General features: G+C 34.6%; 1 protein-coding gene across 7 annotated transcripts in view; it reads right to left on the bottom strand.

Moving 5' to 3' along the window:
* Window positions 1–1,066: 1,066 nt before the first annotated feature.
* Window positions 1,067–11,731, bottom strand: part of LOC129246372 (protein FAM13A) — a 205,071-nt gene continuing 194,406 nt past the window's right edge. For all 7 annotated transcript variants that reach the window (XM_054885134.1, XM_054885137.1, XM_054885135.1 and 4 more), the window contains one exon: window positions 1,067–2,743. In XM_054885134.1, the coding sequence (XP_054741109.1) occupies window positions 2,015–2,743 (729 nt within the window). In that variant the 3' untranslated portion in view covers window positions 1,067–2,014. The remainder of the gene's footprint in view (window positions 2,744–11,731) is intronic.

Here is an 11,731-nt window from a genome sequence, read left to right on the forward strand (position 1 = left end):
GTGTAATATTAAAAAATCTTAGTAGGCTTTAGAGTCACAAAGTGTAAAATACCCTACACTTATAAAACATATCGCTCATTAATCCAATAGTGTCATAATCAAACAAAGGGTTTGTTCGAGCTTCAATCACAACCGCAGTGTTGCATGATTTGTGAAAGTATCACGTTGGATGTAAAATTCTGGCAACATTATCAAAAGCATCATGTTCGAAGTGTCAAAAATTCGGCAAATGTTGCGCGCGAATACAAATAAATCGGCTTCAAAAATTTTTTGTTTGCCGAACATCAGAAAAGTATCAGTTGAGCAATTGCAACAGTGTTGCAAATTGTCATCAGTGCAGCAGTATTACCGCTTTTTATTACGTGATTGTTGTTGTTGTTGTTGTTGTAGAAGCATATGCATTCCCCATACATCTACGGGGAATGCTGCCACAAGCTCTTCTTTTGTGCTGTGTCAAAATTTCATGGCGATATCTATTAATAGAAGGCCTCTTTTATTCGCCACTTGTCTGATGCCTATCTCTCTGCCCATCTAACTTGAAAAAAAATTCTCATGCGAAAACAACCACAAAGTAACCAAATAACCAAGCTTAGCCGATAGTGAGTCTGATTATACCTCATTAAACTGGTAAAATTCACTATTCACTTTCAATTTACAAACGCATGTAATTTAAGGCAGCCTCTTCCAGCATTGACAAGATATGTTCATTTATACAAGGTGCTTCATCTGTTCGCCACTTGCTAACGCTTGACGAAAAGAAGAGGCTTAGTATTTCATTAGATGGAAATATATCTTTATTACTTCTACTTACGTAGGCAAAGTGAGTTCAAAAGTTTGCAGCCGTTTTCCTCAACGTTCTGCTTTCTTGGATTGTGACCTAGTGAAGTAAATGAGCGATATGTATATGAATTTTTATTAGTACGTAGTTTTCTAGAAAATTATTACTCATCCGAAGTCAAAAGTTTTCAACTAATCTTAGTAGTACAACTAGGTTTTATAAATCGAACATCATGCATAATTTCTTCTTACAAAAATTTGTATAATTTTTAATAAAAAAAAATGGTAATGTTTTCTTTGCAGATTATTTCTTTTATTATATTTTTGTTGTACATCAAATAGCGTTTTTGGTTGTTTTACAAACAATGCATATTTTTTTAATTTTCAATACTTGAAACTTTACTTTCTCTTTCCCTCCTCCTTCGTGCATTTTACAATATTTTGTTTCATTGTTTAGCTTCAATTTGCGCTCCACTTAAAATTTAATATATAATAGTTTTTGTGAATTTTATAAAAATTAACACAGTTCTCAAGAGCTTAAATAACTAAATAACTGTTTGATGGCTATGCGTTAAATCAGTTAACCGCATTATATAATCGCATTTGGTATATAAGTATATATGTATGTATGTATATGTATATTTAATAAATGAGATGCAAAATAAATATAATTTTTTTTAGTTAGATAAGTGCATACAAATTATATAACAATGAATTATTTAAACTAAAGTATGTTTTGTCATGACAAAATATCAGTTTATTCAAGTCAATGCAAAAAATGATTCAAAAAGAGCAAATAATAAAATGTTGACATTATAGAAATCTATTATTGTAATTTTTTACGCCAAAAAAAATATATAATAGTTCCGCTATACTCGTATATAATATTTTCCGCTTTCTCCAACACTACGCTGCGCTGCATTCCACATTCCAATAAAAGCGAATAGTCACACATATACGTATATATATATATATGTCCGTCCGTGCGCTATAAAAAAGCTTTCATGCTTTACATTCTACAACTGCAAAAGCTTTGAGTTGGTTTGTTGCTCTGCTACGAGTACAGCTTTATCGAGCATACATTTTGCCTCAAAAAAGACGACAACAATTTGTCATCGTCGCCACAAACACATATAAATTGAGCTTTCCTTCACTCGTCTTCCTTTCCGTTTGTATATAAAATAGTTATATCCAGCGAAGCTTTCGCAAAAGCGCTTTTTGTCACTCCTGCCACAGCTTAGGCGAACGAACGTTTCTGCTTCTTGATGAGCTCCTGCAATAAACGGGTCTTCGCTTTCTTCTCTTTGTACTGCGCATAAGTCTCTTCGATGGTTTTACGGTCATTCTTCAGCATCTTGCGGCCATTTTGTTCCTCAAAAATAGTCTCGTACTCGCGTATGGTACGCTTGAGTAGCTTTTTCTCTTCGCGTGTCTTCTCCAAATGTTCCCACAACTGTTCGATATTTAGTGCGCTAATATTTTCACTAGCGCCAGTTGATGTCTGAGTCGTTGCTGCTGTTGTAGTTGTAGCTGTGGTTGTATTGGTCGCTGATGCATCAGCTGCGACACCAGTTGTGGTGGTGGTCGAGTCATCGGATGATGCATTTGGCGCTGCCGTCGAATCGCTAGGCGAATTCGATTCAGTGCTATTAGCCGATGAAAGCTGATGTGGCGTGAATTCGAAGACCATTGCTTCATTTTCCAATATGGTTGGCAATTCGGGTGCGCCGGCGGCAGCGCTGCCTGATTGCATGACACTGCGCAAAACCATGCGTTTAAGTTGGCGGTAACGATCATAGAGTGGACGTGCTGCATCGCGTTCATCCTTGGTGGCGGGGCGACCATAGAGCGATTCAAAGTAGAGTAGACCATGCTGTACGGCACTTTTCTCTTGCACCAGCTGATCGGCGTTGAGTTCGTCCAGTGACTCGGAGCGATTGGTATCCTCGCGCTTGTCAGCGAGATTCTGGAAATAGAAGCGAAAAGAGAAGGATGAGTTAGTGAGTAAATATATTAATGGCAAGTAATAAAAAAATTATTTTTCTTTAAGTACAAGTAGGGGTAAAAATGTATGAAAAGCAAACAATTTGGTAATCTTTGATGCTGTCGATTATTTCTAAAAAAAAAAATACATATTTAAATTTAATGAGAAAAATGTCTCCTATGCAAAGCTGTTGCCATAAATATATTTTAAAACTCATAAGAATCAGGCATAGCAATGAAAAGTTTACTAATAATCGAAGAATCTTTGCACGTGGCCAGGTGGCTTACATCTCCTTCTTCCTGCATTAGACGAAGAACACCATCTTTGAAATCTATGTATATTCACATTTCAGGCAAGCAAAAAATATAGCTCACCTTGCCATTCGTTATGTTTTTACATGATACATAGTACGAGTAAATGGTAAAGAGAGGAAGGGACAAGTTAAGACTATCTGAATTTCGAAAAGACGATTTGCTCAAAGGTTGATATATTATATTTCCTTTCACAACTTGATATCGGAGGCACGACTTAAGATAGGATGGGACAAATAATATTTTGCACTCATATTTCTGGGCTTAAAAGGCAACTTTCTGCAGGTCTGCCAGAAGCGATTCAAAAAAATTTCTCTCCACTCTAAGATACATCCCAATGAGCCCGGTCGTAGATCATATCCATTATTTTGACTTTTCTTTGTCCTCAATAATGGATTTCATTAATGGTCATGAATCAAAGCATAAATTAATGTTAAATACGCTTAAATTTAGCTTTATATTGCTTCGAGGTGACCATCCGCTTGGATTTCCGGTCCACTATGAGCAAACGCGGGCACAAAAGACCATGAAGTCGAAGTGGTCCACTCTTCGAGCAGATACGCCAATGGTATTTTGACTATCAAAATTTCATGCAGAATGTAAACACACAAACAAACAACAAAGCAATAACAAAGACGCAGGTCACTTTGACATTCAAAATACCAAATCACAAGTGGAAAAGCAATATAGCTGTTCTAAGGCCACCACAATGAATAAATTCGCCTTGGGTACTACAAAGATTTCAACACAAAGTGGTGAGTTAAGACACAGTCTGCCTAATTTTTGTGAGACGTTATACCTTTGCTAGTGGCCTCTAAGCGTCTTGTAGAACAGCGTTCTCTTACTTAAGCGGTCACCTAAAGGGCTGAAAAATTTATGCGCTTATGAGAAAAGTGTAAAAAAAGTGAATAATATGTTATGGGAGAAAAAATGTTCTTTTTAATTCTTAAGGGTTTGTGGTAAGTACTGAAAAAGTGTTCTCTTAAAAGAGGTGTCTGTTCTGCGTGTTTGTTTGTTATTGTAATTAGCTGGTATTTATAATTAGCAAAGCTTACATTGTAAATAAATTTATCTCATTATGACTTAAATTCATAGAGCAGACACGTGAGACTTTTAGAATTAGACAATCGCTTTCATTGTTAGAGTTAAATAGAGCCTAGTAATTGATATATAGGGTGCTGTGAAATCTGCTTTTTGAATCGGCTATAAAAAAAAAAACTAATAAATATTTTTTCAAACTTTTTTTTTTATTTTGAAGATTGAACATTGTCATTTGTGAATGAAAAATAATATTGTTCAAATGACTGCCACGACTAGCTTTACAGTAGGCCATTCGATCAACCCAATTTTAAGCACATTTTCGATTGTTTGGCCCCCAATTTCATGAATGGCAACTTCGATTTCGTGTTTTAAAGCATCAATCGTCTCTGGATGGTTCGCATAGCATTTGTCCTTAACGGCTCTCCACAAAAAATAGTCCAACGGGCTTAAATCACGGCTTCGAGGCGGCCAATTAATATCGGAATTCAAAAACGGTAGCCAAAAGTTCGAGTGTAACTTTGGCAGTGTGACAAGTTGCACCGTCCTGTTGAAACCAAATGTCGTCCATGTCATCCTCTTCAATTTTTGGAAACAAAAACTCGTTGAGCATGTCACGGTAACGCTCGCCTTTTTCTGTAACCGCGGAAGAAGAAAAAGATTCACCACTTTGGAATTGGGAAACATTTTCCTATTTTGTTCAAGCGTATAGCGTCCCATTTCATAAATGTCAAACCTTTAAGTAAATTATGAACACATTTGACATGTCATTTGCGTTACCATTCTCAAAAAAATAGGTGATTCAAAAAGCAAACGCTATATGGCCCACCCTGTATTAAGTGTTCCACAAGTCCATTAAGCGTATTTGTATGGTTCCATGCATAGGCAGATACAAAAAGTCTCATAAAATAAGAGGGCAAGCCTCACTCACAATGAAGACTTAACAAGACTTATTAGGCTCAGTGTTCCACAAGTCCAATGCAGGTTTTTAAATATTTTAGAATGTGACTTTATAAATAAACTCATATCCTGCACTATATAATATATTCTACACCTTCTTTTAATATCTTATAACTAAAAATATACCTTTGACTTTATTTTCGATAGGAAATCTTTTATCAGTCACATTTTTTTAACGATAAAAGCGCTGTACCGCTACCATCTTACTCACTTCTTGCCTACTCACCACTAAAACCAATTGAAAAACTTGTCGCCTAATGCTTGACAAAGGTATTCATAAAAATCTTCCAAGTTTTGGCACTAGAGCAACAAAAAAGTTAAAACTAAAACTATAGACAAGTTGACGCGAAAAAAACAGAATTATTTCGTAAATTTTATTAAATTGTGATCAACTTATTTTCTGCTAATTTCAACGTGAAATCAAATTTCATTTAAATAAAGGGAAAATTATATAAACATTGGGTGTAGACAATTTTTTTTCGCAAGTTTTCAATTTTGTGTGTTAATTAAAGATTTTTCCACTACACTTCTCATTGGCAACGTACGAGTATTTCTATTTTCAAAAGCATCTATTTGCCCTTCACTCCTGCACAAAGCCATTCAAAATATTATTTGTATGTAGTTCAAGCTACAAAGACTTGCGTCAAAATAGCTGACATTTTCACAATTTGTTGACACTTACATTTAACATTAATCAGACGACCAACCGAAAAGCGCACAAAAGTTAGCTGCTATTTAAATGAGTCTAAATAAGTGCAAAAGCAAGTCACGAGTGCACAAAAAAACTGTTGAGCAAAACAAAGCAAAAAAAAACGATTTAAACAAAAAAAAACTGTTGAGAAAAAATTGTGTTATAAGAGTTAAGTAAAAATGGCGAGAAAAATAAAGGGTGGTTCATTTAGCATTTCCAATTTAGTTTCATATTTTTCCATTCACTCATTTTTATTTGGAGGGAGGAAACCTTGCGTTACGGCCCACCTACCTACCCACAAACAAACGTCAACATTGACAAATATGAAACGAAAGGATGCCTGCAGACTCACGGTAGTGATAATCCCTTAAAATATAATAGGCTTATCTAATAAGAGGTGTTATTTTGATATTCAATGAAAATGCTATTTTTTAATATAAACGATCGGATATTTATTTCATTATAAAGAAGAAGGTGTGCCGTTAATAGTGGAAAATAAAATCAGGCAAATGATCACCACGGCCATGCTTACAGGGCAATATCCTTTTCATGAAATTTTCCACAACCCAATTGCAAAGTGGCTGCCCTATGTCCTCGATAGCCTCACGAATTCCATCTTTGAGGTCTTGAATCGACCATGGGCTATTGGCGTAGACCTTCTCTTTCACGTGGCCCCAAAGAAACAAGATCTGGGTGGTCAATTGTGATCACCTCTCCGAGAGATAACACGATCCGGAAACTTTTCCCGTAAAAGATCAATGGTTTCATTGCTTGTGTGGCACGTAGCGCCGTCTTGTTGAAAATAAACGTTGTCCAGATCAATACCATCTAATTATGGCCATAAAAAATCGTTAATCATCTGGAGAAAAAGGAAACTATCATCCACTTCCTTTGTAAATCTCCTGCCCTATGAAAGGCGGGGATGTTAACCCTTGGCAAGGAGCCTTTTGAAAACCTCAAAGAGCTAGTCGGCATAGACGAAAACAATCTTATAAGTTTTCGCAATCGCACCGACTGGATATAGTCGTGAATTGCACTTTCTAAGCGGCCGATATTCGATTCTAATATGTTGCAACTTTGCCAAAGCGAAAAGCAGCCACTTTTGAAAATGCCTAACCATAAACTAAATCTTTGATCCGTCAAGAGATGTAACGGTGCATGGACCACCCTGTAAAAACGACCACACTTGACTTGATGTGCGACCAAGAAAATTGCGACATTGCAAAAATTAAATAAAAATTCATAGTATGAACGTCGCACATTTTCGAAAGGAATGCCAAAGGAAAAAAAATTAAAATTATGTCTTAGAAAAGAAATGGGGGAATAAGGCAAGCAAAGAACAGCAATGCATGCGAAGAAATCTTTTCATAATTTAGTAAACAAAAATATGCTTATAAAAGGGTGCAGAGCAGGGAAATAAGAATTTTTCAAGCGCTATACCAAATAAAATAACTGCCATGAAATTTATAAAAATGTGCTAATTGCATTTCACGAATTTTCCAACAAAATCAAACACAAATGCTTATACCTACCAACAACACAAAACTAAAAGATACATACGTACAATACATACATACGTAGCGTATGGCAGTATCCCTACAGTGAAAAGGCAAATTACTCGGAAAACATTCTAAATAAAGGAAGAATTCGCATACTAGTTCGAGAGTGACTACAATTGTACTAGTTGCAAAATGGACAACTTGAGATGTATGTAAAACAAATAGGCCTATTCAATAATAATATGTATATAAAAACTTGCCCTAACCTCTATTAATTCGTAACCCTACAATTTCGTTTCATTCGATTCTTTCGGTACTTTGACCGCTACTTTACTTTGTCACACCGACATATGAAAATTCGGTATTGCATAGACATATGAAAGTATATCTATGTACATATGTATGATAGCTCCAATTTATTTAATAAACCAGACACAATCCCTATACGGTTGGTTGGTCGATTATTGTGCGTGAAAACTGGAGCCGCTATTCAACCTGCAGCGCAAGCCTAATATCGAGGAAGTTCACTCGTCGTGTTTTCAAGGCAATTTAATGAATTTAGTTATGATTTAGTTTGATTAGTTTGGTCTCTCAAAATAAAGCAATACCCGCAATGGCGACTAGAAATGGAATTCCTTGTCTACTGGATTATTTTCATCCTACCCTCATAAGTATTTAGATAACTACAATGTAATGGAAAATTTTTGCAAGTGGCAAACCTGAAAATGTGAATATAATGCAATCAATCATCAAAATACGCTTTAAGCTGCCTAGAGGTGCACAACAATTCCCCTACAGCTTGTGCGCTTGTATATGTGTAAGCAAGTGTATATATGTATGTGTATATAAGTATAATATAAGCATTGCAAATATTTCAATTTGCAAATATCCTAATTGAATTGTGCCGTCTTTATTCAAATAATAATGTAAGGAAAAGAAAGACAAGTTTATTTTTAAATATTTTTAATAACAGCTATTCAGGTAATTATACAATAGTCTGCCACATTTTATAATCTTTACAGGTTTATGACGTTTACTGATCTTTTTCTACAGTTTCAGGCCTCCGCCCTTTAATGAAGTTCTATATTGAGTTTATGAAAGCAAAAAAAAAACAAAAAAAAAACAATGCAATTAAAGTTTGATGGTGATGATAAACAGAAAGATAAATAGTGAAATAAGTAAATCATTTATAATAAACAAAAGCTCTGGGCAAATGAAAGGCGTAACGTACCAAGGAACACACGTGATGCATAACAAACTGTAATGGGTCATCATTTGGCACTAGAGGGTCACCATTTCGCGATCAATCCTTTGCTACTTTTAAACTTCTAAATTATTTAGCAGCGAAATTTGATGCTAGCTAAGCTAACAAAGTTGCGTTATTAAAGAAAAAGCTTTGAGCAGAGGTCAAGAGGAAAAAAGTTCAAAGAGTTAATATTGCAGCTCACATTTCGTTCGAAAATGTACTGGACGAGAAGGCGTGGGAACAAAGCGAAAAAAATTTGTCAAAAATCAAGGGTATTTTGTAGTCAATTGAAATTGCACGCTCTTAGACTTAGAACTCCATGAGCTCTAAAACTGCAAGCCCAGAAAAATTCTAAAAATTCTGCACACATTTCGTTCAAAAAAAGGCGTGAGAACAAAGCGAAAAAAAATTGTCAAAAATCAAGGGTATTTTGTAGTCAATTGAAATTGCACTCTCTTAGACTTAGAACTCCATGAGCTCTAAAACTGCAAGCCCAGAAAAATTCTAAAAATTCTGCACACATTTCGTTCAAAAAAAGGCGTGAGAACAAAGCGAAAAAAATAGTCTAAAACCAAGGGTATTTTGTAGTCAATTGAAATTGCACTGTCTTAGACTTAGAACTCCATGAGCTCTAAAACTGCAAGCCCAGAAAAATTCTAAAAATTCTGCACACATTTCGTTCAAAAAAAGGGGTGAGAACAAAGCGAAAAAAATTGTCTAAAACCAAGGGTATTTTGTAGTCAATTGAAATTGCACGCTCTTAGACTTAGAATTCCATGAGCTCTAAAACTGCATATAACTTTTCTATAGAAATTCCGATTAAAAAGTTAAAAGGCTTGGTAGAATTTAAGAAATTAATAGGATTTTAAAATAGATAAAATATAAATTTTGAACTAATATAAGTTCTAAGGTTTTATAAAAGAAAAATAGTGGAATGTTTATAATTTTGCGAAGAAATCGTAGGGGTACGAATTAATAGCGCTAAGCGCAAGTAGACGACGGCATACAATATTCAATAAAGCTCTGCTTATTACGGTATTTTCTCAGTATATTTTTTTTTTGTTGCAATTCAGATTCAAGGTAAATTGTGACTCTATAAAGCAATTGTGACTCTAAAACAAAAATACTGATACGAGTTCGGCGATTTCTAGATCTCTTCCGAAGATACCCCAGATGTGTTCTCAAGGTTACTCAGGGATAGGTTATTTCAAAAATTTTTTGTTTGTATACTGAAACTACTTTTATTAGGGACGCAATTACCACAGCATAACGTTTTTTTTTAGTAAATAAAACCCACAAGTATCAGAATGTGGGTTCATCTCTAAGAGCGATCAGAGTAATTTGGTGGGTTATTGTGAGAACTTTTGGAACTACCTTGCATGAGTAGTACCGAACTAGTGCGCTTTTAGGGACAAACAAGTCCTAGGCCTTCTCTTTTACATACAAACAGCTAGTGAATTTTAATAGAAAAAGTCAAAGGGAGAAGAGTAAGCGTTGGATACATCATTATTCAAAAACAAAAAACAAAAAAAAAACTCAACAAAGCGTCATCAGCAGTGAATAATTTCGAAATGATGAAGCATGCAAAATAGATACATTCATATGTAAGTATACTCGTCTGAAATTGTATTAGTCGCTCTTTTTTTTCTAAAAATAAACGCAATTATCCAAAACTGACAGACGATGGCAAGATGGCTACTCAAAATAGCCACCTCTTAAAAGACTCACACGTCGTTTCGCAAATTGGACGCAGAAATTAAAAACTAAAAGCTTTTTTAAAAACAAATGTCTATGCTCTTATTTGGGGGTAGGGTATTCACTGTTGCTGCGAAAATGTTTGATTTTAGTTAGCATTTGTTTTGTTTAACATAAGTTAAGAGTAGCCACGGTGGCGCCAAGGCGGAGCTTTTTTTTTTGTTTTGTTTTTTTTTTTGGTAGATTATGTTACAAAGTGTTTTTGGCTGCATTATATTTTCCTTTTGGTATTTTAATTTAGTGTAATAAGTCATGGATGCCATGAAACGCTGGTGGTTTTGCATAAAAATCCACCAGGATTTTCCTAAGGTTTTCTTAGAAGGTTGCTTACTATTCATATAACTTAGTCTCGGCGCTACCTAGTGTGCGTATTTCGGTATAAATTATAGCCTATAACCCGTTTACAAGAGCCATCTATCGATCAGTGCAAGTCACAGCAAAATGCGTACAGCCGCTTAGGAAATTACACTGAACAAACAGACAGACAAAAAATTGAAAAACGCTCACTTATGTAGGTTTTAGTCACATAAGATTGTGATACGTATGTGAGGCTTAGTAAAGTTCCTATTTGAAAATCAGTGGCAGACACATGATTTTTTCTGTTGTACACCTGTGTGCATAACAATAGCAGTGTGAAATTTTAATTTTTTGCTTGTTTTGTTTTCATAAGAATTTAGTTTATACTACAACAAAAACCACGTAACTTAAAGTTTCAAACTTAGTGCAAAATTAAAACAAAAATTAAAAAATTTTCATACAAAAAAATTTTTTTAATCAGTATTTTTAGAAAAAATTCGAGATTTCTTTTTGTAGGCCATCACATTTTGGTGTAATGAAGTGCAACTTTAAAGTGGCTCAAACATTTTGACATTTGTTTTTTTTTTGTTTTTTTGCAGACGGTCTTGTGAATTTCCCGCGCTAAAACACAAAAATTATCAAAACTGAGCGCAACTTTGAGCTGCTTTAAACTGACTCAATATTGTATTAAGATTTAATGGGCTAAAAAATTTAAGCACAAGAAAGTTTCTAAAAATTCTGACGAAAAGGTTTAAAATGTTGATAAAAATTTGTTGCATTTTTAAATTTTTAAAAATTGTGTGCAATGTATGAAACTTTGTGTTATATAGTTTTTTTTGTTGTATTATAACCTATATTTTAATTAAAAGAACCCGAAAAACATAGTAGAAACCTTGCAATATACTATAGTACTACTTTTATTGTCCACACAGCTGTAGGAAGTACACAAATGTGTATTTTCATCACTCATTATTATCGTATTATTGTTGTTGCATATCATCATATTCTTTTAATATTCCGCTAATGTCCATTGCTTGCACAATTTTTGTGTTTCATCGTCGACGTATTTAAATTTAGCAGCGCTTAATCACTTGAATGCGTGGCGTATACACGTGAGGTGGCTCGCAGCCGTGTCTCCTTGCGAAATTTTTCAACGCTTAAAATACCAACAAG

This window comes from Anastrepha obliqua, chromosome 4 (genome assembly GCF_027943255.1).
Source record: "Anastrepha obliqua isolate idAnaObli1 chromosome 4, idAnaObli1_1.0, whole genome shotgun sequence".
Lineage (NCBI taxonomy): Eukaryota > Metazoa > Arthropoda > Insecta > Diptera > Tephritidae > Anastrepha > Anastrepha obliqua.